Source organism: Halichoeres trimaculatus, unplaced genomic scaffold (assembly GCF_033239565.1).
Source record: "Halichoeres trimaculatus isolate MK-OKI-2021-1 unplaced genomic scaffold, fHalTri1.1 fHalTri1_scaffold_9, whole genome shotgun sequence".
Taxonomy (NCBI): domain Eukaryota; kingdom Metazoa; phylum Chordata; class Actinopteri; order Labriformes; family Labridae; genus Halichoeres; species Halichoeres trimaculatus.
The window spans coordinates 28,162,980-28,188,625 of NW_027437188.1; the positions used below are offsets into that span (position 1 = coordinate 28,162,980).

General features: G+C 39.8%; 4 protein-coding genes and 1 long non-coding RNA gene across 5 annotated transcripts in view; all 5 read left to right on the forward strand.

Annotated features, from left to right (window-relative positions):
- LOC141797613 (stromal interaction molecule 1-like) overlaps nucleotides 1–2,915 on the forward strand; it is a 29,079-nt gene extending 26,164 nt beyond the window's left edge. The window contains exon 13 of the mRNA XM_074679174.1: nucleotides 118–2,915. Within this exon, the coding sequence (XP_074535275.1) occupies nucleotides 118–634 (517 nt within the window). The 3' untranslated portion in view covers nucleotides 635–2,915. The remainder of the gene's footprint in view (nucleotides 1–117) is intronic.
- A 380-nt stretch (nucleotides 2,916–3,295) lies between these two features.
- On the forward strand, nucleotides 3,296–4,979 carry LOC141797879 (protein sel-1 homolog 3-like). Its single transcript, XM_074679566.1, has 5 exons — nucleotides 3,296–3,382; nucleotides 3,490–3,967; nucleotides 4,073–4,199; nucleotides 4,291–4,412; nucleotides 4,527–4,979. Exons 1-5 carry the CDS (start codon nucleotides 3,296–3,298, stop codon nucleotides 4,820–4,822), a joined length of 1,110 nt encoding a protein of 369 aa, XP_074535667.1. The 3' UTR covers nucleotides 4,823–4,979.
- Nucleotides 4,980–5,528: 549 nt separating this feature from the next.
- Nucleotides 5,529–6,476, forward strand: LOC141797978 (uncharacterized). Its single transcript, XR_012599117.1, has 3 exons — nucleotides 5,529–5,997; nucleotides 6,094–6,226; nucleotides 6,295–6,476. It is a non-coding gene; the product is annotated as an uncharacterized LOC141797978 (long non-coding RNA).
- A 358-nt stretch (nucleotides 6,477–6,834) lies between these two features.
- On the forward strand, nucleotides 6,835–14,935 carry LOC141797977 (protein sel-1 homolog 3). Its single transcript, XM_074679716.1, has 24 exons — nucleotides 6,835–7,029; nucleotides 7,125–7,301; nucleotides 7,626–8,094; nucleotides 8,989–9,115; nucleotides 9,195–9,316; nucleotides 9,399–9,514; nucleotides 9,606–9,667; nucleotides 9,742–9,874; nucleotides 9,950–10,085; nucleotides 10,189–10,326; nucleotides 10,544–10,749; nucleotides 10,842–11,021; nucleotides 11,854–11,973; nucleotides 12,145–12,285; nucleotides 12,437–12,499; nucleotides 12,602–12,775; nucleotides 12,862–12,989; nucleotides 13,079–13,162; nucleotides 13,250–13,340; nucleotides 13,438–13,525; nucleotides 13,608–13,717; nucleotides 13,824–13,951; nucleotides 14,039–14,141; nucleotides 14,810–14,935. Exons 2-24 carry the CDS (start codon nucleotides 7,191–7,193, stop codon nucleotides 14,897–14,899), a joined length of 3,120 nt encoding a protein of 1,039 aa, XP_074535817.1. The 5' UTR covers nucleotides 6,835–7,029; nucleotides 7,125–7,190; the 3' UTR covers nucleotides 14,900–14,935.
- A 1,181-nt stretch (nucleotides 14,936–16,116) lies between these two features.
- The window catches only part of robo2 (roundabout, axon guidance receptor, homolog 2 (Drosophila)), a 341,406-nt gene continuing 331,876 nt past the window's right edge, over nucleotides 16,117–25,646 (forward strand). Inside the window, exons 1-3 of the mRNA XM_074678828.1 lie at nucleotides 16,117–16,308; nucleotides 17,796–17,950; nucleotides 21,067–21,198. Of these exons, the coding sequence (XP_074534929.1) occupies nucleotides 21,081–21,198 (118 nt within the window). The 5' untranslated portion in view covers nucleotides 16,117–16,308; nucleotides 17,796–17,950; nucleotides 21,067–21,080. The remainder of the gene's footprint in view (nucleotides 16,309–17,795; nucleotides 17,951–21,066; nucleotides 21,199–25,646) is intronic.

The window sequence follows — 25,646 nt, forward strand, 5'->3', positions numbered from 1 at the left end:
AGCGTGTCCTTGGCTTTGCAGACATAGCGTAGATAACCCAGCATGCAGAGCTTCAACTTAAAACTGGGTTTGTTTTTATGTCTTATTCCCTCTAACATTGTTTTTCTCCCCCCTCAGGGACCTGAATCGCTCTGATTCCGACTCTTCCCTGTCGCTGTCTCAAGTTGGTGATCGGCTCTCTGCCTACAGCTCCAAAAGCCACCTAATCAAGCCTACTTCTCTCATGCACGGCATGTCCGGCCGAGGAGAAGACACCGTCTCTCTGCACAGCCACCACACCCCGAATGGAGGAAACCGCATCCACGAGGCCAGTCCCACAGAGCCCAGCCCCGACAGCCCCATCCTCATGAAGAGGGTGTACGGCATGCAGAAGTCTCCTAGCCTGGGAGAGATCAACAGCCTGTCAGAGTCATCCCGCTCCCTCAGCCCGTACTCCACCGAACCTGACACGCCGTCCCCCACAGGAGGAGGGCAGCCGGGAGTCGTGGGGGTGAAAGGTGCTTCCCGCATCCCTCAGCTGTCCTCTAAGAAGAGCCCCCTGGAGGAGGACAGTGGCTCTACAGGAGAAGACACAGATTCCACTGCCAGCCGCAAGAAACACACCTTCAAGATCTTCAAGAAACAGAGGAAATAAGGGCTACACGAACTACAGGCTGTAAAGCTGTTTGACTGAACTCCTCTGATTGGTCTTTGGAAACAAGTTTCTGGTCACATGATGGCACACTTTAGTGCCGGTGCATCTTCTTGTAGGTACAACACCTACTCTGAGGAACTGGACCATGGGAAAAACCAGCTGTTCAGTTTTATCTGCTTCTTTGGTCAATGTTGAATATGTGGGGAATGGGTCGGTTTGTATATTGGAATGTAAAGTATTATTTATTCTGCAGGAAATTTGTGCCAGTCTCAAAGGGAAACGTGTCTCCCGGTTGGTTTTTCTTTCTTGTTCTACGATCTATAACATTTTGCATGTCTTCACTTTTGTTTGACTGATACTCGAATGCTCTTAGTGTTTGCTTGGTTCTTGTCGTTAACTTGCTTCGACAACACTTGATGTTTTGTTGATTACTACCTAACCACCTAGCCTACAAAACCCAAAGTGAATGCGCACACCTTTATTTTTTTTCTCTGAGTACTTTGTTTTCATTGATGGATACAACCTTTTTTGTCTTATGTTGTCTTCTTCTTCTTGGCAGAGCGAATGACGCATTAAGTAGATCCTCAAACAGAAGAGTCATAAGCTTGTTAGTTTACTCAGATTGTACTCCAGCTCTCTAACATGTCTCCCACAGCTCGGCAAAAGTAGCTACTTTATGGGGCTTATATTCTCTAGAAGTGGATTAAAAAGGTTTAATAATAATAAAGTACAACCTTTGAAGTAATCCAGGATGACATGAGCTTTAAGAGAGCAAGACAAGAGGTAAATCTCCTCACAAAATGACACAAGTTACCCTCTTATTTGCAGCTTTATACCTTACGCTTTATTTTTAGGATTTAGATCTGAATGCATGTGAGCATGAGAGAGTGAAAGGACATGCTGCAGCTCTTTTAGAAATGTCAGTAAGTTTAAGATTAGGATACGACTCCACTGAACCAGGATTTGAGGAAATATCAGGGATGAATCCTCCAGGTGGGAAGGAAGTATGTGTTTAATGTTACCAAACATAGACTTACCAAAACTCTCAAATTGGAATACCAAGGACTAACAGACAACACACTCTTATCTGATGTTACATTCAGTTCAAAGATACAGAGACAAAAATATGTACCAAATCATTTAAGGCCTACATTTGGACTTACTCAAAGCTTTCAAAGAGAAATGTATCGCTTTAAAAGTTACACTTCATGTGATGTTGAATAAAATATCTTCTGACATGTTCCACTAAATGTTAATTTCTCAAACCGGGTGCGGGTCGGTTTTGATTTTGGCTTCTGCTGTTGTGTGTCTTATTGTTAGTTTCTGTTCCAGTGATTGTTCAGGTGGATAAAAAAGCTATGAGGAGTTAGTGATGATGGGATGTATGTTGGTAAGGGCTATAGTTACAGAGCAAAAACTCTTGCTCCCTCTGAGAGATAACCTTTCTCTTTGTAATCCACCTTTTTTGTTGCTGTTGGAAGATTCAGCTTGAAAAGCCATGGAAGCAGTAGTCAGAGTGCCAAACCCTTTCTTTTTCTGTCCGAGGCCTTTGTATTCTCAGTGCGTTTGACCTTTGAAACCCTCTCACACAGAACACAAAACAGGATAAACACACCGCACACGTCTGCGATGTACATCCTGAGTTTGAACACTGAATGTCCACAGTATGTTTACATTTGTTACAGATGATTATTATTATAATCTTCAGATGTAATATTGAAAGCCTCATATGAGCACAGAACTATGCATCAGTAGTTGTAGGTGATTATTTCAGTACGGGAACGCTGGTACATGTAGGGCGTTCCTGATTATTGATGAACAACCAAAAGTGCTGCAAAAAGACACAGTGGGCCTCCCCCAGCTTCATAATGTAACAGGTGGTTTGGATGAGTTCAAAATGTTACTTTATTTTCGCAACCAGTTCAAAAAAACTAACATTTCCTACTGGTACTTTTGTAAAGTGTTATTTGTACCTCTTTTGCACGACAGAGCTGTAAAAGACTTATGCCGTACGAATGTGTGAGAGTGTGTGAGTGTATCTGTCTGCTCCCAGTATAATGCACTGTAATGTTGATGCATGTCAACTGCTGTAAACAAAACCTATATTGGGTTAAAAGAGTGGATCGGTTAAAACGTTTGACTTTCCCCCTTACCCTTCTCTTTTTCCTTTCTCTTTATTTCGGGCTTCTATTTATGACAACCTGCAGTATATTTGTACAGAGAAAATGATAATTTTGCATCTTCTGTGATGGTCTAGACTTTTATGGCACTCCTGCATGATAGCAATAAACTATTTTGAATGAAAGTTGCTTTGTTATGGAGTCAGTACTGCATGTTGCACACTGAGGAATGTCTTGATCAAATGTCAGTACACTTAATTTGGGATTTTAATTCACACAGTGAGGAGGAGTTGGATCAAAGTTTAAAGTGATTTAGATTCGTAGGAGAAAAAGGCAATAAACATGATTACCTTTTATTTTATGTTAAGAATCAGCATGCAGACAAATGTCCAAAGCTCCTCCTTACCTGCTCTGTGTAAACAGTGATTGGGTGGGACTTTTGGCTGTTAAATATTTACTTATGCTTCATTGTAAGTGAGGTGTACCAGGATGAGGCACGGATCTTGAGGCTTCTAGTGACCTTCAGCTTGGAAAACTTTTAATGGAGAGATTAGCAAGAACATTGTACAAACCAAGGACATCAACACAGCACATATTATGCATCTGCCTCATCTGTCTCAGTGTGCAGGTAGGAATCAAAATTTGGATAAACATGAGAAAATCCTCATTCATACATTCATTAAGGGGGCGTTTACGCGTCATGATCCACATGGAGCCATCTTCTTCCTCTCACAGGTGGTCCTTGGTTTAGACCAAGTTATACTCCTGGATCCACCACTGGAGGCTCACCCGGACAGCCTCCTGGACGTCTTTTACTCCTGTAGCGGACATGCTACAGTGCAGCTGGACTTAATCGTATTCTTTGACACGGGCCGGATCCGTGCGTTCCGGCTGAACCACTGGCATTGTGACCCCAATGGTCCTTCATTAAAGATCCTGAGGCTGAACCTACCTGATTGGTTGGTGTATCGAGCTGATGGGATTGTTCCAGACTCCCAGTGGGTGCTGAGTTGTATGCTGGAGGTAGCAGTCACATACCCTCACATATTTAGTGACGCAGAGGAGCTGGTTGCTGGAAATGATGTGGCGTATTTGGAACCGGTTCCTTATTTTGAACGGCCTGTAAAAAGTCATCAGCTGTGTATTGCGTGGGACATGCTAATGCTAAAACTGAACCCACACCTGTTACAAAAACAGTGCCCTCTGGAACAAGGTAGGGATATTTAAAGTGAAAGGAAAGCGAACAAATCCTCCTCAGGCTTTCATTCTTCGCTGCTTAGAAATGAAATTTAACTCGTCTTATTCGTGTGTCACCCAGAAACTGTTCCTCTCCTATCCTCCATGTTTGCTTCAACTGGAGAAAACTTTGGCGTCATAAAAACGCTCAAACGCTTCAACAACAAAGCTCTGGAGTTTTTGCGTTTTAAAGCCATCTCTTCTCCACGGTAAGGCGACAGAATAACACAAAACTATGACCTAGCTTTCGTCTTCATTAATTCGGATTTTATTTAAGGTGAGTGTGTTTTATTCTCACAGGTGTATGTTCTCTATTTGGATTCTGGTGACCAGATACTGCACAGGAAGGTTGTGTGGTTTGTTTCGTCACGTGGACTTCAATAATAACCACATCTCACCATCAGTGTTCCTCACTAACTCAGGTTTGATATAAAGCATATCCCCTCACTTTTTCACATATTCTCAGTATACCTCCACAGCATCCTCTTAAATAGTCATAAACTAGTCTGTCCCTCCCTTCTTCTTAATGTTTTCAGGTCAGCCTTACATCCAGATGAGTGGACTAGATAAAGCCACTGCATTTGCCTTACCATTTAGAGTGCATCTGAGACAGTGGTGCCACATCAGTGTGATGGTGCATGGAAGTAGGGTGAGTGGTTTGCTGTTAAAAGATATCACTACATTACCAGACTTACTTGAGAGATTTTACACATCTAAAGGTCAAAGCTCAGCATCTCAGTGTGACCATTCTCTGGACACTGTACACAATGGAGCTCAGAGCCTTTTTACAAATCTGAGGTCTTTAACTCATCACTGCTTTTTAGGGATGTAAAAATCAATACAAATGAGTGACAATTCAAATTGGATGAGATAAAAGATAAATTGCAATGCCCTATTAGAACAGCACAGGTCTGTTTTTCCTCAAAATAAAAAAACAATAAAAAATAAATAAATAAAAAAACATGTAAATCCTGAACAAGGAACACATACAAACCTGAGATTGTTTATTTGAGGAGATTTTGATTATTGGTATTATTCATTTAGTTATTTTTATAGTTGATAGTTATTGTGAGATTTGTCTAAAAAGTCTTTTTCTTTTTTTTTTCCTTCTTAGTTCAAGCGAAAATATAATTTCACTAGCACTTTTAAGAAAAGGACAAATTTAGTTTTGCACAGTTTATCCTAATTTAGAGGATTAAAAAGTGATTTTAAAAAAACTCAAAAATAATAGAAAATGTGTTTGTATTTTTCAAACATTTTAATGTATATCTGTGTCTGTTTTTTAAATTTTGCAATCATTAAGTTGTTGGTGTTTTGCAGTTGTAGAAATAATTAAAAGGATCATTTTCAGTCATATTTTGTCTACAAGCTCATTCTGTTAAAAAAAAAAAAAAAAAAAAAGTGAGAAAATCACATTGTTAACCCAGTGTTGGAAAACGTATTGAACTGTCAGTGCAAGTCCTTATTTAAATCAAGTCTTAATTTTCTTCTCTTTTGTCTATATAATTTAATTCTTTGTTCTCTGACCCTGTCACAAAACTTGCTTTTGCTCTGTCTTCTTCCTAAATTGGAGAAAAAGAGTTTCTGCCCCTGTAGCCTGGAACTTGCTGCAAGAGCATTTAGGTGTAAGTGAGCTGGTCTTTCGAGATGTTTTAAAAGTAGACCTAAGTCGCTGCAGGAAGATATCAGAGGTACCTCTGTCTACAGGGTGTGCTAAAAAAATGAAAACAGATCCAAAATGAAAATTCTGTGTGGGAGTTATATTTAGAAGATTAACACAACTGGGTAGAAATTTGTTAGGACAGAAAAAGCAGAAATGATAAAAGTACCACCACTCTCTGATGAGCTACATTTATAATAAACTGTTATGTTGAGAAATGCAGCAATGGAAATGGAGAAAAAACTGTTGTAAATGCAAGTGACAGGTGTTGTCATCACATCCCAGGTGACTGTGTCCATGGTGTGCATAGACAAGGAGCAGAGAAAAATTTATTCTGTGAAACACATGTGAGTTACATGATCTAATCATATAATTGTTTGAAAACCAAAAGTGTATTAATGTTTTTTTGTTGTTGTTGTGATATGAGCTCCATGTTCTTGCAGGTTTGGCCATCATATCATGTTGGATGATGTTGATGGATATTTTGTGATTGGAGGAGATAAACACACCAAGGGTGTGGAAGGTTTCTATGGACCAGTGGTTTACCACCGAAACAAAGTGATCCCTCAGAGCATGGTAACTTATAGCTCGCAAACACATCAGCTGTTCAGTTAATTTGAGTCTAATAATTGTCTTCTCTGCAGTCTGAAGTTGTTATTCCAGATGTTGTCCAAGCTGTGAATCTGACTGGTTGGATGCAAAGATGTGAAGCATTTCAACTGGAGATGAGTTCAGAGATCCGTGGATATTCTTATGAGGCAAAACCAGGGGAAGAGCCTGGCAGGAGGCGCATACATCCACTAGAAGGTGCTAAAACTGCTGCACATGAAATCTGGGGAGCATTCTCATCGAAAACAAACCTGACAGTATTGTTTTTACAGACACCTGCTTTGATGTTTATCACGACTGGATGGTGAAGTATGGACAGTCTTCAGAGCCAGAGAGTGTGCTCCCTCACAGGAGAGAGGTTGTGAATCTGGTGAAGATTTTGGCTGCCGATTATGGTGAGGAAAGAGTGCACAAGATAGTTTTACAAACCCATTTTTTTCTTCAAGGGTTGGAAAGTTCAATCATTACTATACTGAGCGAGTTGAACAATACATTGTATTAAAGAAACTACACTGATAACGTGCACTTTAACATGGAGGAAACAATTTGATTTCTGACTTGCAGGAGAAGAAGGTTTGAGTCTATCAGCTGTGGGCAGAGAACTCTACTCTTTATCAATCCAGAAGCTGCACAGAGGTAACAAAACTGGAGCGGTCAGCACAATATTACCACTGCTGCTCCAAGCCGGCTGCTTAGGTGATAACCGAGCTCTGCACACGGCATCAGTGCTCTACAGCACCGGCCTGGGAGTCAAGAAACAGATCAATAAGGTGTGTGCTTCTGGCCTTCAGGTGACCCCAAGTGAAAACAGGAGTGAGATTTTTCCCTTTGATCGTACCCTCCCATGCCCTTGTGTTTGTTTCAGTCCTGGCTCCTGGCCCTGCTGGCAGCACAGGAGGGTGATCGATTAGCACTTCTGCATCTTGGGCATATGCACTATCAGGGTCTGCACGGGCTGCCTGTAGACCGAGCCTTGGCCCATGCGTATTATGCAAACATTGCTTTCCAGACATCAGATGCTCGGTATCCCACACGAGGGCAGGTAATGCATGGTCTACCTTGTGGTTAAGTATAACTGTTTTTATTAACAGTATAACTCTGTTTTTATATTAAGACACTAAGAATTTGAGTTTTACTGATTCTTCAGGAACCTGTCTTTTTCTCTTAGGAATCTCATGAAAAGCAAAGATGTCAAAGATAGAGGCTCAGTGTAATTGAAACATATTTTTTTTTGTCAGACACTTATTTCATTGTACAAGCTGGGAAGAAACTTGATTATGGCTGTACACGTGTTGCAGCCTGCAAGCGAATGAGTATGATTATCCACTTACTGTTAATTTTTAGACTTCATGTCTTTCTCAATCAGATGGTCCTGGGTTTAGATGAAATCATGCTCCTGAATCCACCAAAGAAGGCCCAGCCGAACCACGTGCTGTACGTATTTTACTCCTGCAAAGGACCTGCTATAGTCCAACTGGACTTAATTGTATTTTATGACACTGGCCTCTCCGACATACTTCGCCTAAACCACTGGAGATGTGACCCCTTCGATCCTAAAATAAAGGCAGTGAGGCTGAACTTGCCTGATTGGTTGGTGTATCAGGCTGATAAACCTGGCTCACAGTGGGTGGAGAGATGTACACTGGAAGCAGCGGTCACATATCCTCTTAGTGATGATGATGAGGAGTTGGTTGCAGCTGAGGATGAGGCAGATTTGGAGCCTGTTGCTTTCTTTGAGAGACCCGTGAAACAGCAACGGATGTGCAACTCCTGGAGCAGAGAAATGCTACAGTTAACACCAGGCTTTTTAAAGAAACAGTGTCCTTTTGAGCAAGGTAAGAAGTCTGAAAGTCAGAAAGTCTACTGTACATCAGGGGTAGGCAACCTTTTTCATGACTCGAGCCACTTTAAAATACACTCATGCCCAACGTGTATTTACAGTACTTCTTTCATAAAATCATCGACAGTCGATGGGAAAGTTCCCTTGAATAGTTTTCCATGTTTAGCTGTGCAGTAAGAATTGGTATAACTTCCTTCCATTGCCTAGTTTCTAACAGTACATAAAGTTTTGAATGTGTTGTTTTGTTTCGGAAACTTTGCTAACACTATTTTCATGTTTGGTCTTAAAAAGACTGCTCACTTGATGTCCCACATACCACACTTTCACAGCAAAGGCTGCATGTTGCTCAATCTGCAGCCATCTCTGGCAATAAATGCATACTCCCTTCTCCAACTATGTTGGAAAGAACTACTAGAACTTGGTGTGTTTGCCCCGACAATACCGCTAAATGGATGCTTAGCAAGCTAGTAGTCTGACCTCCCAACAGATTTATGGTGACGCACTTGCAAGACACATTCATGCACTTGTAATGTCATGATTTAGATGTATTATTCCACATTGTTAGTACAATTTTTTTGTAAGAACATTTGTAGTGTGCCCAATTTCTTGTGAAGTTTTAAATAGAATAAAACACAACAGTTTTATTATTTTATCTATTTATTTTATTTATTTATTTTGTCCTCTGCCTCATTGTAATTTTTCTCTGCGTGCCAACATAAATAGACTCATGTGCCAGCTATGGCACCCATACCCCAGGTTGCCTACCCCTGTTGTATATGTTTATTTTGGTTAACTCATAGTGCACTGAGAAAAGCTGTAATTTTTTATGTGTGTGGAAATCTTTAAGTCTTCAGTTGCCAACAAAAAAAAAAACTCATTTTGTCTTTAGAAACAGTTCAGATGCTGTCATCAGTTTTTGCCTCAACTGGAGAAAACTACGGCATCACAAAGTCATTAGAGCCACACAAGGATACTACTCTGGAGTATTTGCGTGTGAAAGCAATCTCTTCTCCGTGGTAAATACAGATCTAAACTTCTGTCTCATTATTACATCTTATCCAAGCTAAGTGTGCTGTTTGTTTTTTTTGTTTACAGGTGTACGATCTCCATGTGGGTTTTGGTGACCAGAAACTGCCAAGAAAAGTTCTGTGGATTATTTCATCACATTGACTCTCATAACAACTACATCTCACCGGTGTTGTTCCTCACAAAGTCAGGTAGATATGAAGAACACTTTCATAATATAACTACAGTGAGTAATAAGCTGAACATGGATAAGTCTTGAAATGAATTTTGCAGGTAAGCTTCATGTCCAAATGACCCGAGGGCCAGAGAAAACGACAGCATTTCTTCCTTCATTCATTGTGCCTTTGAGAGAGTGGTGCCAGATCAGTGTTGTGATACTTACGAGACGAGTGAGTGGTTGAAAGCTGAGGAAAATAAAATCTCAGTGCAAAAATGTTTTTATTTATAAAAAGAAAGTGGACCAATGTTTCTGCATTTCAGGTGACAGTCTCCATGGTGTGCATAAATAAGGAGCACAGAACGGGCTATTCTGTTGATTACATGTAAGTCTACAGGACATGATTCATGATACTGAAAATAAACTTGAGGCTAACGTGTGAGCTCTTTGTTCTTACAGCTTTCAGCATGACATTGTGCTGGATGACACAGAGGGATATTTTGTGATTGGTGGAGGTAAATTCATCAAAGGTGTGGAGGGTTATTTTGGACCGGTGGTTTACCATCGAAACAGAGCAATCCTTCAGAGCAGGGTAAGGTACAGCACACACATACACACGACAGCATCTTATATACTCACATAGATCTGATCATTTTCTTCTCTGCAGTCGAGAGTTGTTCTTCCAGATGTTGTCAGGGCTGTGAATCTGACTAGATGGATGCAGACATGTAAAGCATTTCAACAGGAGATGAGCATAAAGATCAATGGATATACCCACCAGGCCAAGAAGAGGAAACAGCCTGGTAGGAGCGTTTACATCCACTTGGTGGTGCTAAAGTTGAACTACTGTAGAGCCTATAGCCAGCAGAGTATCTGAAGGTACAACTAAATTATGTTGTTTTTCAGACACCTCCTTTGATACTTTCAGTAAGTGGTTGGATGAGAGCCGACAGCCTTCAGAGCCACAGAGTGAGCTGTGGGAGAAAACTCACCCCCACAGTAGACAGGCAGTGAAACTGGTGAAGATTTTGGCATCCAAACATGGTGAGAAATACACATTGCAAAACTTATTTGACAGGAGGTGATGTAAGTATCTAAAGGTTGCAACTACTGGTACTTTTAGTATCTGTTTGTTGTATTAAGAATCTGAACATGCACTTCATTACAGCTCTGATAATTTGCAGATAAGGACTGAAATTCAGCCTTTTAATGAGTGGTAAAACTTGTGTGATTTTAACTTTCAGCTGTTCCTTACTTTCAGGAGAAAAAGGGTTTAATTTGTCAGCTTTGGGCAGAGCACTGTACTCCTTATCACTTCACAAGCTGCACAAAGAAAGCAGAACTGAAGTGGTCAGCACAATATTACCACTGCTGCTCCAGGCTGGCTGCTTAGCTGATAACCGAGCTCTGCACATGGCGTCAGTGCTCTACAGCACCGGCCTGGGAGTCAAGAAACAGGCCAATAAGGTGTGTGCTTCTGGTCTAGGTGAGCTCATAAAAGCACAAGGTGAGATCTCTCCCTTTAAACGTACCCTCCCATGCCCTTGTGTTTGTTTCAGTCCTGGCTCCTGGCCCTGCTGGCAGCCCAGAAGGATGATCGATTAGCACTTCTGCATCTTGGGCACCTGCACCATCAGGGTCTGCACGGGCTGCCTGTAGACCCAGCCCTGGCTTATGCATACTATGCAAACATTGCTTTGCAGACAGCTCTTGACCGGCAAAACCCCACACCAGAGCAGGTAATGCATACACTTAGACAGTTCTACAATTTCATTTAGCAGACGCTTTTGTCCAAACTTATGTACAACACAAGCAAGAATTTAGACAGAAGAAAAAACCCAGTTAGTGCAAAAAAAGTGCTACAAGTTATTTGGCTGCAGATGCTGCCATTAAGTGCAAGACTTTTTTTTAAATAATGTAGAATAATCTAGCCAACAAACCACAATTATTTGCTGCAACAGTATACTTCAATCTTCATTAACATGTCGTAAGTAGTGCTGAAAATTCACTAGGAGCTGGGTCTTAGACCTTCTGGCACATTCTACCCCTGAGGACAAAGAGGAGAAGGGTCAGCTTAAATGTTTAAGTGTTCCCTGAACAGATGAGTTTTCAGACATCTCTTAAAAGTAGAAAGGGACTCTTAATTCATTCCACCATTTGGGCACAGCAGAGGAGAAGAGTCTGGCTCGAGATTTAGAGCCGCGCTGGGCTCGGAGCACCAGGTGTCCTTCACAAGCAGAGCGTAGTGGGCGAGAAGGGCTTTAGACCTGGATGAGGGACATGTGCTTTTTTGGGCAGGTTAAAGACCAGATGTGCTGCTATATCCTAGATTATCTGCCGAGGTTTAAATGTACATGCATGGATGCCTGCTAGGAGGGAGTTTTAGTAGCTGTGTGGCCTGCTATGTCAGGGCATATCGACAAGATCGAGCAATCGAGGCCACATGGTATGATGCTGTGGGCTTAAATCATATGTATGCTGCCATTTGTTTTGTCACGAAGCTAGGGCACAAAATAATAATGAATCCATGTTTTCATGTGTCTTCTCCCCTCAAAATTCTCTGATTTACAGACATTTGTAGAGGCAGTTTATTTAAACAATGAGGAGGTGTTGAATCAACAGACTGATAGGGATCATCACATCTTCCAATGGCTAAAACATCAGGCCCGCAAGGGAGCAGCTGAAGCAGAGGTACACTTCAGTGTCATCTACACATTTGAAACTACATAAAACAAGCATATCAGTTTCAAGACCATAAAGCACAAAGTTTTAAGCTTGAGGCTCAAAGATGCTCTAACACTATTATCATTCAGTCCCTTTAAAAATGTAAATGAGTAATTGTTCAATTATTACATTTTACAGCAAGCGGTCGGTCGGATGCTGTTCTGGGGTCAGCAGGGAGTGTCTCCAAACATCCAGGAGGCTGTGAGGCACTATGAAAGAGGAGCTGTGCAGTTGGAGGACCCTGTGTCGATGTATGACTATGGGATAGTTCTTCTGCAGGTCAGAATCACATCTCATGTCCAGGGATGACTTGTATCTCACTTTACGAACAGAGTACTTCTTTCTTTGGCATTATCACCCATCATACCCTGGTGTTTGGCAGTTATTTAATACTATGCCTTGTTTTAAATGCGTATGTGTTTCTATGTAGGGTCAAGGTGTTAAAAAAGATGTTCAAAAGGCTGTCACATTTCTGAAGAAAGCAATGGACAAGGTATTGTTCTGTCATAATACTCCTTTATTTCTCATTTTTCAACTCCACTGTCCGCAAACCATCCTCTCTCACTGTGTGTGTGTTTGGGTGTGTATCCCATAGGACTTTGTTCCCGCAATCAACGCCATGGCTTGGTATTATGAGCAGTACGAGAAGGACTATGTGAAGGCAGTGAAGATGTGGGAGCAGGCAGATGAACTTAACAGTCCAGATGCTGCTTTGAACCTTGGAGTCATGTACTCACAGGGTCTCTACCCTGGAAAACCTGCAGACAAGGTTACTTTAAGTAGTGATTCCTGAGTGAGGATTGCAGACGAGCATTTTTCACTTATGGAGGGGTTAATAACTTGTATTTCTGACAGTTTCAGGCCTATCAGTACTATCTGAAGGCTGCACAGAGGGGGCAGATCAGAGGAGCGTTTCAACTGGCTGAGATCTGGACTACTGGGATACCTGGCCACGTCAACAGACGTCCATTGGATGCTGTTTTGTTAGCATCTTACCCTTTAAATAACCTGCCTTTTTCAGTGTATTTCTTTTTATTGCTGTAATGCTTACTTGTCATTACACTGCCTGCAGGTGGGTGAAGTGGGCAGCTGAGCACAATGGATACCTGGGCAGAATCTTACGGAAAGCCTTGGATTCATATCTCAAGAGTGACATGTAATTTCTCTCCACTTCACTCACCATTAATCCTAATCAGGCTTCTTAATGGTAGTTATTGCATCTTAAGATTTTTCTCACCAACAGGTTCATCTCAGTGTTATATTACCTGATGGCTGCTGAGTGTGGCTATGCACCTGCACAATTCAATGTGGCATATCTTTGTGAACAAAACCCGGTGGGTTATCTCTGCATGAGTTGTATTTTCATGATACCATGGTTGTTGTGTTTGTTAACAGGTGTTATATTTATTTCTTTATTTTGTTTGTCCTTAGTTCAGCATTATGGATCCTACTTCAGCTTCAAGTTGCATGTGGAGATATTACAACCTTACACTCCAGAGTCAAAATCCTGAGCCATATGGTAAATAAATCTTTTCTGAGATTTCATATTTGGAAATTCTTCTGTTTTCTCTGACCAAGCCCCAGTTCTGTAACTCCTCCAGCCTTGATCAAGATGGGTGACTTACTGTATGGAGGGAAGGCTGACATGCCTAGAGACATGTTTTCTGCAGCAAAGATGTACTCACATGCAGCACTGAGGAAGGAGCCACAGGTCAGCTCTCTGAAAGTTTTTTGTATTTCAGTGTGTGTTATCTTTTCATGTCTGGGCCTGTTCGTAATTACTCGTGGGTGTAAGCCACTCTCTTCTTCACCCACAGGGTTGGTACAACCTTGGCCTCCTTGTTGCAGAGGGTTACAAGCTGCCACTGTCAGTATTGATCAGTCTCAGCCTTTCAGAGCTCTACCTGGTAGACAACATAACACTTCAAAGTACCTTGTATGAAAGGTTGGTTTGGATTGAATGCTTTTGAAAAAAGAGTTGTGTTTCAAACATAACTGTGAAAAATAATAGTTCTGTATTTTCTTTCAATAGATGCAGAGATTTAGAGGGTAAAGACGGGTTCTTGCCTTGTAGCATTGCCCTCTACAATGTGTACTTTCAAACATTTCAAAATGACTACGGCACCGCTGTTAAGGTAAGAGAAGTTTACACAGTATCAAAAAAAATATTTCTCAAACAATATGCCATAACATGCATTTTTGATATTATTTTTCAGTTATAAAATATGTAGTCACACTTGAAAATCATATTTGTCTTAGGCTGATGCCCTCCAAATCAAACAATAATGATGATTTTTGGATTCAAATAACATTTGAGTTGTAAAAAAAATGGCTGTTAAGCAGTGAAACTATCATCAATCAACTTCTTTTGGCTTCTTGTGCCCCTTTTTGGATGCACCAAATCATGCCAAAACAGACCTCTACATAAGCCTCTGTGCATGCATGCTGTGCATCTGTCTGCTTTACCTCCTGGGCAAACCCTCTTAAAATAAAAGAGTTTATTGATATTTATAACATAAAATCTTTATGTATCACAACATTATCCAGCACAGTGGAAACATCTGCTGCATGCTATATATACACACACAATATAAATATGATGTCCTTAAAGGGAAATGTGACTTGTACTCAAATGCTCCATATGTTTTGCTGCCTCTACCTTGATGCTATATTCTGTAATTCATCTTAGAGAAACTTGGCAATATGTCTGATAGATTGTTAGCTCCTGCAGTATCTGCTAACATAAAGTCAGCCTCTAAGTCTGATGTAACAATTAGTCAATAACTTTCATTACCTTCGACAGGTGTCGACAGCAGTTGCCATTGTTGCAGCTTCAACAGTACTACTCTTCATCCCAATTTCACTCAGAAGACGTGTGCTGTCCCTCAACTAAAGTCAAGATTCTACCAGCACTTAAACAGCACAGCACATTCTCATCAGTTTACATGTATCTTTGGGATTACTGTAGAGAACAAATTTGATGCTTGCTTTAGATTTATTTTTTGCTATAAGTTCTTCCTGTTACAAGACTGTATTTCTTGTCATGAAATTAATATATTGATATTAAACTGAACTGAATCAAATTCTCTGAAAAAGTGCAATTTGTTCCAAGTTACCATTGATTGATCAAAGATGTTCTTGTCTCAGTGAAATGAATCCTGCACTCTTTAGGGATCCATGTGTGCATATTTTGAAGTTCTAGTCAGATAAACAACTTGATGTATTTGAATGGCCATGTTGACCTTGGGTCTTCTGTGAAGTAATTTAAATTTTCCATGAAAAAAGTCAGTGGGCTAAGGATTCTACATCATTTGTAAATCAACCCCAATGTGTCTCATAAGAACAACACTGATTTGCTCTGCTCTGTCAGAAGTTGGCATTTAATGGAGCACAGGGTTCAACCTGTTTTATACAGTCTATGGGTTCAACGCTCATGTATGTTGACATACAGACATAGATTATCGACCAGGCCAACTGTGTCCCAGGGCCTCCGACCACTTGAGGCCTCCACACCCAACCAACTGTAGCCTCATTTTGTCTCTTTGTTTTTTCCGTTTTGCAAATCACAGCTGTTACCATGACATAAGTGCACGTTCTCAAATCATGATTGCAATTCAATTCAATTAATTGTGCAGCACTAGTAAACATTCCATAAGGTGGTGCCATATCGTAATGCTTTGACAGTGAGAACACTATTTAAGTACCACACCATCAATCTCGAATGTATCATGAGTAAATACCATGAAGGCAGTCTGAACAACTCAGACTCACGTGACATACAATATAGTGACCAAGGGGCAACAGCCGGTTTACACTAATGAGGCCAATTCAGAAGTGCTAAAAGTTGCTGTTCATTAAGAATCCACATGAGGCTGGGTGCAGAAAGACCAGAAACAATGTACACACCAAGCCAAAAAAGAAAAAACAACAACCAAACAAATACAAACCCTGGACTTTTGCAGCATAACAAAGCCCATTTACACCTTGGTTCCATATGTCGCTATTGGCACACACTATGGCTGATTGTCCAATCAGAGACACGGCTGTTAGAAACGAAGCTGCAATGTGGCTGTGTTCGTGAATTGGCTCCATTTTGTAGTTTCAGGAACAGACAGGTGACATCGCCGAGCCTCGGAAGATGAGACATGAAAGCAATTTGCAAACAAGAGCGACCCGAAAACGAACGACTCGAAACTGCGAAACGGTTCTCTAAGTTCATATGTTCACTTCAAAGAACCGTTCGGATGACTGACTCGTTCGCGAAAGCCAAACTCGGCGTCCGTCGTTTAGAGTTGAGCACAGGTGAGAGAAATGTAACTGTATAAAGTACTCCCAACGAAAAACTGACGAGTAATTTCGCATTTTGATGCCTCTGCCGACTGATAGCAATTAACTCGACTGCTTTGATATCATGGGTTAATGGTTAAACATGTCGTACAGCAGTCTACGCTCTCTCCACGTTTGAAAATTTATGCTACTTTTGCCAGATTTCTGGTCATGGAGCTCTACATATAATTTATTTTATCCAAGAAATGTATGTTTACTGCACAGATTTGTTAAACATTACTTGACTTAGCATGAAGTGCTAGATGATATTAATCACTTTTTTTTCAGTAGGCAGTTGAATCTCCAAACCAAAATGAATTATTTGTCCTAGCAGTTTTTGGAATACATGAAAGGAAAAGGGTATGAGCACAATAGTTTTTGTGCACCTAATATGTCCGTTTTATTATGTGTAGGCCTACCTCATACTTTCATGTTCCAGTGAACATAATTAGAGCTTCAGCAGTAACAAGGGGTTTGTGTTTCCTATTTTAAGAAAAGGTTAAGTTTATACAAAGGTGACAATGGCATATGAGTAATGTACCTGCTGAGTAGCAGGGTGTGTCCTTCAGCTGTAAATCCAGAGTCAAGTTGCTGGGTCAGCTTGTTTTTTTGTGGAAGTTGCTAAATTCTTCAGGGTATCTAGCTGAGCTTCTCTTTGCTCTGACCTTAATGTTATCAAGGATGGTGATGTTATAGAGGGTGTAGAAACAGTTTTAACACCTCACTGATATTAATGTAATTCAAGTTATTTTAGATGACATTACAACTATGGGGGTCTGTGGAATTGTGCTGCAATTGCAAATCATCAGTGTGGTGCTGTGTAGAAGGTTGAGATGATCTCTAGCACCTAAGCCAGAACCTTTTTACCAATTAAAGCTTTAGTTTTAAGGAAATTAATTTAGGAAATTAAACTTATGGCAAATGATCAGAATAATTTATTATATTTGTCAGTTGAAATTTATACAACAGTATGGAATCTAAGGTTGCCAGTTTTTGAAGTATTTTCACAATGATTTGTTACAGCAACATTGTGTTACATTATATCACAAATTTGATTTTATCCTCCATACTTTTTTTTTACCATTTAACCATTGTAAATTGAAAATATTTTGGATTACTTTGCGCATTTCAAAGATTTACTGTCCAGTGCTTTAATAGCATCCCACATATACTGTGATTTAAGTGCATAGCAGCCATAGTCAAGATTGGGTCAGCAAAAGCTGAAATGCAGACAAATAAATAGAAAAAGGAAAAATGCTGTTCAGAGGGAATGTGAAATCAGATTAGCTCACCTCTGTGATTTTACTCAGCCAACAATAGCTTACCAAGAATGCTGCTCCTGACAGTGTACATTATCAAAGCAATCTGTCCCTCTTTTTTATTGTCATTCTCATTCATTTGTTTTTCTTTCTCTTCTCTTTTTTCCCTTTTTCTCTCGATTTTCCCTCCCTCTGTCTCTGCAGATGGACTACTTGGCTGGAGAAAGGGAAGAGAGCTTTGCCAGTTGTGTGCGTACAGCGGAGGCAAAGAGGAGAAAGTCACACAGGCAGCAGTGGGAGCTGGACCTGTTTCGGGATGTACAACAGAAACTCGACACGGAGGTGCCGATAAAGCACAGGTACTATGCGACTGTGGTTGTTTTGGGAGTGGGGATGTAGAGTAGCCATAAGTTGCTCTAGATCATAAATCCAGTGTTATTATTCTTTGTTAAGAGTGCTGTAAATCTGCTTTCTACTTTATGGTGTCATGTTTGGGAACTCTTATCATTTTAACTATTTGCTATCAAATGTAATATATGAAGTTAATGTGTTTCAGTTAAAAGGTTCTCAGTAATCTCAATATGTTTTATAGAAAAAAAGTTGCGATGAGAGAAACAGCATCCCTGCTGCACACTCATTTTGTTTTCTGAATGGCTGAATAGTGTTTTCCTCTGGTTAGTATTCTGTGCTGTGAGCATGTAACTCATAAATAGTCCACATTGCCTGCAGAGAGGAGAGTCTATGGAGAAAACGCGACCATTTGTTTTTATTAGAAATTATACATACTTGTACATGATGAAAAACAAATGTACCACTCGCCTTGCTGCTAAATGTTTGCGACAGTTGTACTTGAGTTCATGTTCTGGTGAAAATGGACGGATCATTTTAGTCTAATGCATGATGCAGAAAAATCAAAAACAATAATCATGACTGAAGGACAACTTGTGTTGAGTGGACTTTTTGATTGTTGAAATAAAGATGATCTTGGTGTAAAAGAGAGTAATGATGAGCCAACATGTAGGTCATGCTTTAGATTTTGGCATCACATTTGGAAACCATTTACATTGGGATTTTGTTGCAGCCCTGAGTCAGAGATTGTAGTTAAAGAACATTTATTTTAATCCAGTCATTATTTTAGGGTTAAACATTGAGTTTTTTTTTTAGATTTTTTTTTTGTTTTAACAAAGCTTCTTGGGAAAAGTGTCTTATACCACTGGAACTAGCATTTAAGGGACGGGCAGCAGAGCTGGTTGGTAGGTTGTAGGTGGGTTGCACTCATGGAAAAAATTGCCAAATCTTCTCTGCCAATGCCTAACAGCTTTCTCTTCTGTTGTTATTTACTCTTGTTCTGAGCTTGTGGTGCCTTCAGGGCAGTTGAATCCAACTACAGGTTTTAAAACCATCAGATATTCAGTTTCTTGGGTGGGAGAAAATAATTGAAAATCAATGTATCAGGGTTTTTCGTTTGACAAGATCAAAATCAGGATTCTTCATTTATTATTATTTTTTTCTTTTCTTTTTTTTTTTTTCAAATTCAAATTCTTCATTTCAGTCTTTTTTATAAGCTGGATTGGAAAAAAGTTACCACTTTATTCCAGCAGAGGGTGAAGTATTTCTCTCTGACTCACATGATGTCCATTCTATGGGAAATTATGGCTGCTGATATAGCCTGTAGACACTATCATGATCATTTAACATGTTCACATGGTCTGGTGTTAAAAAGCAAACTAAAAATCAGAAAAAAGTAATTATCAAAGAATTACAATTCAAATCATATCAGCACCTCCAAAATCAAAATAAAATCAAATCGTGAGAATAGCGTATTGCCCATAGACTGTATAAAACAGGGACGTAGTCTCGCCGACATCACCCGTCTGTTTCTGAAACGGAAAATGAAGCACATTGGCTATAGCGGCCATATTGGTAGTGGCAAGGGCTTCGCCTGCAGCTGTAGGGCGCCGGCCGTCACGTGACCCTCAGCTGTGCCTCTTATTGGGGGAGCTCACAATCTTAATATCCTCTGAACAGCCGCGTTAAAATTTTTTTACCCCCCCGTACAGTGGGAGCCGGTAGTAAAATTAACGACTCAGACAGGAGACGATTTTTGAACCAGGCTGTAAATAGGTTAATTTCTGCTTTGAAAACAGCCTTTTGTAGCTTGGTGTGTGTGTGGCTTCCGCTTCTTACGGAGCCAGCCTCAAGTGCACACTCCAGAAACAGCAGATTTTAGCACTTTTGCATTGTCTCATATTCTCAGACCAGAGGTTGCCGCTTGGTATTGTCCTATCAGTTTCTGTACTATCAATCCAGCCCCATTGTGCTACCACACTGCTGTTTGCTGTTGTATATTAGAGTTAGTTGGTTATCAGATCTAAAGCTTGATGTATGCAAAAGTACTTATTTTGTTTTTAAGCCAAATCAAGCAATTATTTTAGGTGTTAGCATGCCAAATGATAATCTCCTACTTGGATGTGACCATGTGAATTTAAATGAGTGACAAAGAGTGAAGGCCATTAACTTAATTGTTTCCTTGGAAGCCTGTTGAGAATTGTCAGAATGAATGATGATGCTCAGTAAACTTTGCACTACTGTTTTCATCAGTTAGTGAAGTGTCAGGATTGAGCTTTGTCACTTCTTTTTGGTCCATTATTTTTCTTTGTAGGGACACTTAATGTGACAATTGAAACTAGTGAAAGGCTCCCCGATCTCCTCATATTGCAAAATAAGACATCCAAATTCCACCTGGATGGGGCGCTGCTGAGCCTGTGATTTAAAAGAATACCTGTGTGATCAGATTACACTGACATAAATCTATATCTATGATTTCACCCCCCACCCACTTGGCAGCATTGAATTTGTGTTTTGAATTCAATAGTTCCCTCCCATAATTCAGACCTTTGTGCATACTAAGTACATATCTCTGTGAATGATTACTGTGAAGTATCTGTTGATTCTGAGGGAGCGGTAACTTACCTGAATGTCAGCTTGCAGACATGCAGACATCTTTCTAAAAGTGGAACTCTTCTTATTGTCCTTAGACACAACCAAAGTACTGGGATTTAGTTCGGGATGGCATCCTGGCAGTTGTTCGCTGCTCAAATATTCAAATTTTTGCTTTTGTAAGATTTGATAACAATAAATCAGTTTTCAGGGAACACGGTATATTTTATTTGAATACATTTTTATAATTTATCATATTGAAACATAATACATTGCTGGTCAGTAGATTTTTTTTGCATGTAAAGCTCTGGTGCTTGGTGCATACGTTTAGACCTAATATTTCTTGCTGAACACTTACTGAATTAATTGTGTGGATGATTTATCCCACATGCTGAGCCTCATGGTTCCAGTAGTCTTATATTTGCTCCTATTTTGATATGTTCTTGGTGAGTCTTCTCCCAGCTACACCAAGCCATTTTCAAATACAGGTCAATCACAACTAAATTAACTGCCCAACATCTGTTTTTATCCCCAGCATCCACTGGTGCCATGACTGCAAGAAGCCAGAGCAGTGTGGGGTACAGGGCACTTCAAGTGGGTGTGCCTTCTTCCACCTTCCAGCTTCTTCTCATTGTTTTCGGTCACTTAATGGACGTACAATGTCAAGGTAGGACTAACATTTTCTTCTGCTATGAATTTTGCAAGACAAAGAGCTGGCAGAAAGGGTCTATGGTTGTCAGTCAGTCAGTTAACCATACGTGGTTTTCTGGTTTAGGGTCACTGATAAAGGTTTTGGTTGTTCCATGTTCACTGACTGTCATGAATGACATGCTGTGCTTTAATTTTAACTAAAAGAGAATTGATATTTCCAATTTTTCCATTGACTATGGCAGACTGCTTACTTTGGAGCATGCAAAATCTATGAGCCACCTGCTTGTTAACATGCATGTGATGCTGCTATCAACACAAATATTTTGTGCTTGATGATGCTTGTGGTAGTTGCTGAGTCATATGAAGCTGCTTTTTGAGATGGTTTGTTCATGGGTTATCCCATCCCCAGTTAACATGGTGGTCGTGATTTTTTCTTGCGCTGATGTTGCATGAAATGTTTTCTTGGGGAGCTTTAAAATGGGCTTCCTCTGCAGGGGTGTGTGAGTCACAGGAAGAGCACTTGGGTGTTTTGAATGGAAGTCTGTTGTCTCGGGGCAGATATGCACACTCATCACACATTTGAACACTGACGAACAAAATAAGTAACAGAGCCAAACATGATGCATGCGCTACTACCACCCTCACAGCAGGGGTTAGAAAGTTGCTTGCAGAGCTAAATGGCATTTTATATACCATATCAAAAAAAAAGAATAGCATTGGACGTACCTGGTAGAAATTCCTGTGATTCATTTTCTCATACTCCTCAGACAAAAATGTCTTTTTAAAACTTTCAACACTGTTATGCAGAATGATGACTCTGAATGATATATTTTTAATAACATACAGATTGAAAAATTCTACCTAGATGCATATCGTACAAACATAGATATGTGTATAAGCTGTAGCATGAGCTATCATTTTGTAGCCTGAATTTAATCCTCGTATCCTGGGGAGACAAGGCCACTCTGCCCTCTGCTGTCAAAGCACACTACTGGCTTCCTTCCCTCCCTCTGACTGGTTTTATTTATAGCATGGCAGGATCTGCTACACTAACAAGTGACAAGGGCTGAAACACACACAAACACACACACACACCACACATATACAGCACGGTCGTGCCAAATTTCAGGGGTGGTAAGGGGCAGTAACAAGGTTAATGCATGAGAATTGCAAGTGGTGTATCCAGACCTTATAAAATGAGCCCTGATTAATGGGCCTCCTCCGTGGCATATGCCAGAGTGAATTGTGTGAGAGGACAGAAGAGGACAAGTGCCAGGCCATGAAACAAGTAGATCCATCCCCACAAAATACACCAATTATTAACACTAAAATAGAGTTTATATTCACTAATTAAAAATTTTAATTTTGTTCTTTTTTATATAACACTCTGAAAACTGCAAATTAGAAGTTAAAAATACATCTCTTTATAGCACAAACAAAAAAGATAACCAAAACACCGTCTCTTTCTGCTGAAGATGTGACGCTCTCTTGAAGGTGAGTGATTATTTTTCCTCATAGACTTACAGTCTGACATGCCAGATCTGAATCATCATGAGCCATCATGCTGGCAGAGATAAATGCCTATTTATATTCCAAACTTATCATGTCAGTGTGCCCAATGACAGACTTCAAACGGGAATGTCAGATTTCTGTCTCGCTTTAGAGACTTTTATGAGGTTATAACATGATGGAAACAGCAAAAACATTGACAGTTAGGTGTTTTGGTACAACAAGTTCAACTGAATAACAAACAATTCCTTGGTTGTTGGACAGTTTACTGTAGAGGTGTGAAAAATATTGATATGGCAATTTATCACAATACTTTGACCTGTCATAAAATACCGCAACTCTTTTTATCAATATTTTTGTTAAAATAAAAATTCATGTTATAGGTGAGTTGGCAGTACAATTTGTCTTCTGCACCTCCACTGTGGTAGATGGCTCTGAGGAGCTACTCAGCTGTATGTTGCCCATAAACTGTATAGTAAATATAATGTCAAAGTATACTCAAAATATTTTACACCAAGGGACTTTTATAATGTCCACGTCTTTCACTCAATAATTTCTGTGCAACATTAGTTTAGTGTCACAGTTGTTTAAGTGACAAACTTGATGCACTTAATGTTTTTAAGTTTAGTGTATGTATGAAACACTGCATCTGACTTTCATTATTTCAAACACAGCAAAATAGAAAAGTTGTTTTCAATCAAATAGTTCACTGTGTAGAATATAGCATTATATCACAATATTGTGATATTGTGACATTATCGTGTCGTGACCCAAGTATCGTGATGCTTATCGTATCGTGAAGTTCTTCCCAATACTCAACCCTAGTTTACAGAGTTTTCTTTAAATTAATAGAAAGGAGACCTTTCGAAGATGATTTTCATTTCTGACTTCTTTCTTCTTGTGTACATTTTTACAAACCATATGCTTCATTTGTGCTCTGCAAAAGTCCATAGAAAGGTTTATCAATGGTCTCAATAAGCTTCAACCTACACCCTTTTAGTTTTTCTTGGGAATTCTGAAATTCCAAAACTTCATTTCAAGTTTGTAAATTGTTTCATGTTTTTGCAAGAGAACCAAAATAGATTTCTTTCATTCATTCATTCATTCATTCATTCATTCATTCATTCATTCATTCATTCATTCATTCATTCATTCATTCGTTCATTCGTTCATTCGTTCATTCATTGTCTGAAATGAACGATGTGTGACACAACAACAACAAAAAGATAATATGATGGAAAGGAGTCATAAATCTTGTGTCACATTTTATACAGTCATAATCCACAGTCACATGCTAGAGTCTGAATATGAGTACGGTTAACATTATAGTGTGATTTATTCCTGGCCCATTAAAACCACAACACCAGTGAGCCCCGCAACAGCTGTTATATGTCTAAAAGGATCTTTGTTTATTACCATTAAGATTTTTAGTCCTCCTAACATACATTGAGCTTTTTCAGACATGTAGTCATTAATGGATGGAAACTTGTTGTTTCAAGTGTTACAAGTGTGTGTGGTGAATTTGTTTCCATTCTGCAAACTCGACAGAGGCCAGACTTAAATCTTTTACCCATATCTATGCCAAAGTAAATTAAAAAGCTAGATGATTGTGTTAATTTGTGTTGCTGTTTGATAAGTTGTAAAAAGTTTTGATTCTTAATTCAGTTTTGAAAAGTCCGGATCCCCACTTGTATTTTCAAGCAGGGCAGTGGTTGATAGACTCAGAGGCAAGGGTTAAGGCAGAAAAAGGAGTGAAGTAAACAGTTTGGCTAGACAGGATTATGAAAAGTTATTTTCTGAATGGTTCACAGTTGTTATGCTCTTAAAAGTATATTAGCATGTTCACACCTCTGCATGCAGGAAGCTACCAGATCCTGTTTTTCTGCAGCTGAGGTTTCGTGTTTTCCTGCCCACCGTGTGTCTCTGATCTGCCCTCTGTCACAGCCCACATTCACCATTTAACAAGTACAGATGTTTGTTCAGTCCTCTCATTACCTGGCTTCCTTAGTCCTCATGTTAAGGCCCCTGACGCTTCTTGATGTTCAGCGTGTTTGATTTCTGGTCTTTGATCAAAGTGTTTTAAACATGTTGTCAGCATTGTGAAGCCTCTCACTGCGCCCATCACACTTCTTGTGGATGTAAGTCTTTGATCTGGGATTATGAGCTCATCATACCCCTGTAGTCATTTTTAATTATTCCGGTCAACATCTCCATGATGTCAGGGCCTAAAATAGACTCTGTGCTGTCCATGTTGTTCTAGCGCCTTCACATTAAAATGTCAGACAAGTTAATGCAGCTGTTCGTAGTAATGTGCCAAGTCACGATCTCTGAGTAAACATTCAGTATGAATGATATGCAAGTAATTTCCTAGATAGACAGGACAACCCTAGGTACAGCTCTGGAGGCACTTCAGTGGCTTGTAATGTGCCAAAAGACAACTCTGCCTTATCAGCAGCTGTGGACGTCTGCCAACCCCCTCGCAGATTGATTTTTTTATTACCAAGAATAAATGGATATTGAATCTGTGAGTAACAGAGTGACCTGGCAATGAAGACACTAATGTATTTAAGTTCAGTATAGGAAAGTACAGTTTGACAGCTGGACTGATTCTATTAGGTGTGGTGTTTCACATTTACACAATGAAAGTGTCCAAACCTGTGAGGCAGAACATTTCGAGACTCATTACTCTGGTCCTGATGAGACTTTTCTGAATCCTGCTGTGAGTAGTGTTTGCTTTCTAATGCTCTATTCTTATGCTGAACTAACAGTTACTGTTGTCACTTTATATAAAGTTCATATCTACCTTCAAGAAAGGTTATATATAGCAAGAGCTGCTTCCACCTTCTGTGCAATATGATGCAATTTTTCAGCAGTCACCTGGAACATTGTTGCTCATCATCAGCGTACCCAATTAGCAGTGAAAGTGTAGTAAACAGCTTTTTGCTTGGAAAGATT

Bases quoted from the DNA above. Each gene is read 5' to 3' on its own strand.
- LOC141797879 (XM_074679566.1), top strand. From the start codon at position 3,296: ATGGAGAGATTAGCAAGAACATTGTACAAACCAAGGACATCAACACAG. The intron at 3,968-4,072 runs GTAGGGATATTT...TGTGTCACCCAG, and splicing joins ACAGTGCCCTCTGGAACAAG to AAACTGTTCCTCTCCTATCC. The intron at 4,413-4,526 runs GTTTGATATAAA...TAATGTTTTCAG, and splicing joins AGTGTTCCTCACTAACTCAG to GTCAGCCTTACATCCAGATG.
- LOC141797977 (XM_074679716.1), top strand. From the start codon at position 7,191: ATGCACTATCAGGGTCTGCACGGGCTGCCTGTAGACCGAGCCTTGGCC. The intron at 9,515-9,605 runs GTGAGTGGTTGA...TCTGCATTTCAG, and splicing joins TTGTGATACTTACGAGACGA to GTGACAGTCTCCATGGTGTG. The intron at 12,990-13,078 runs GTTAGCATCTTA...CACTGCCTGCAG, and splicing joins CGTCCATTGGATGCTGTTTT to GTGGGTGAAGTGGGCAGCTG.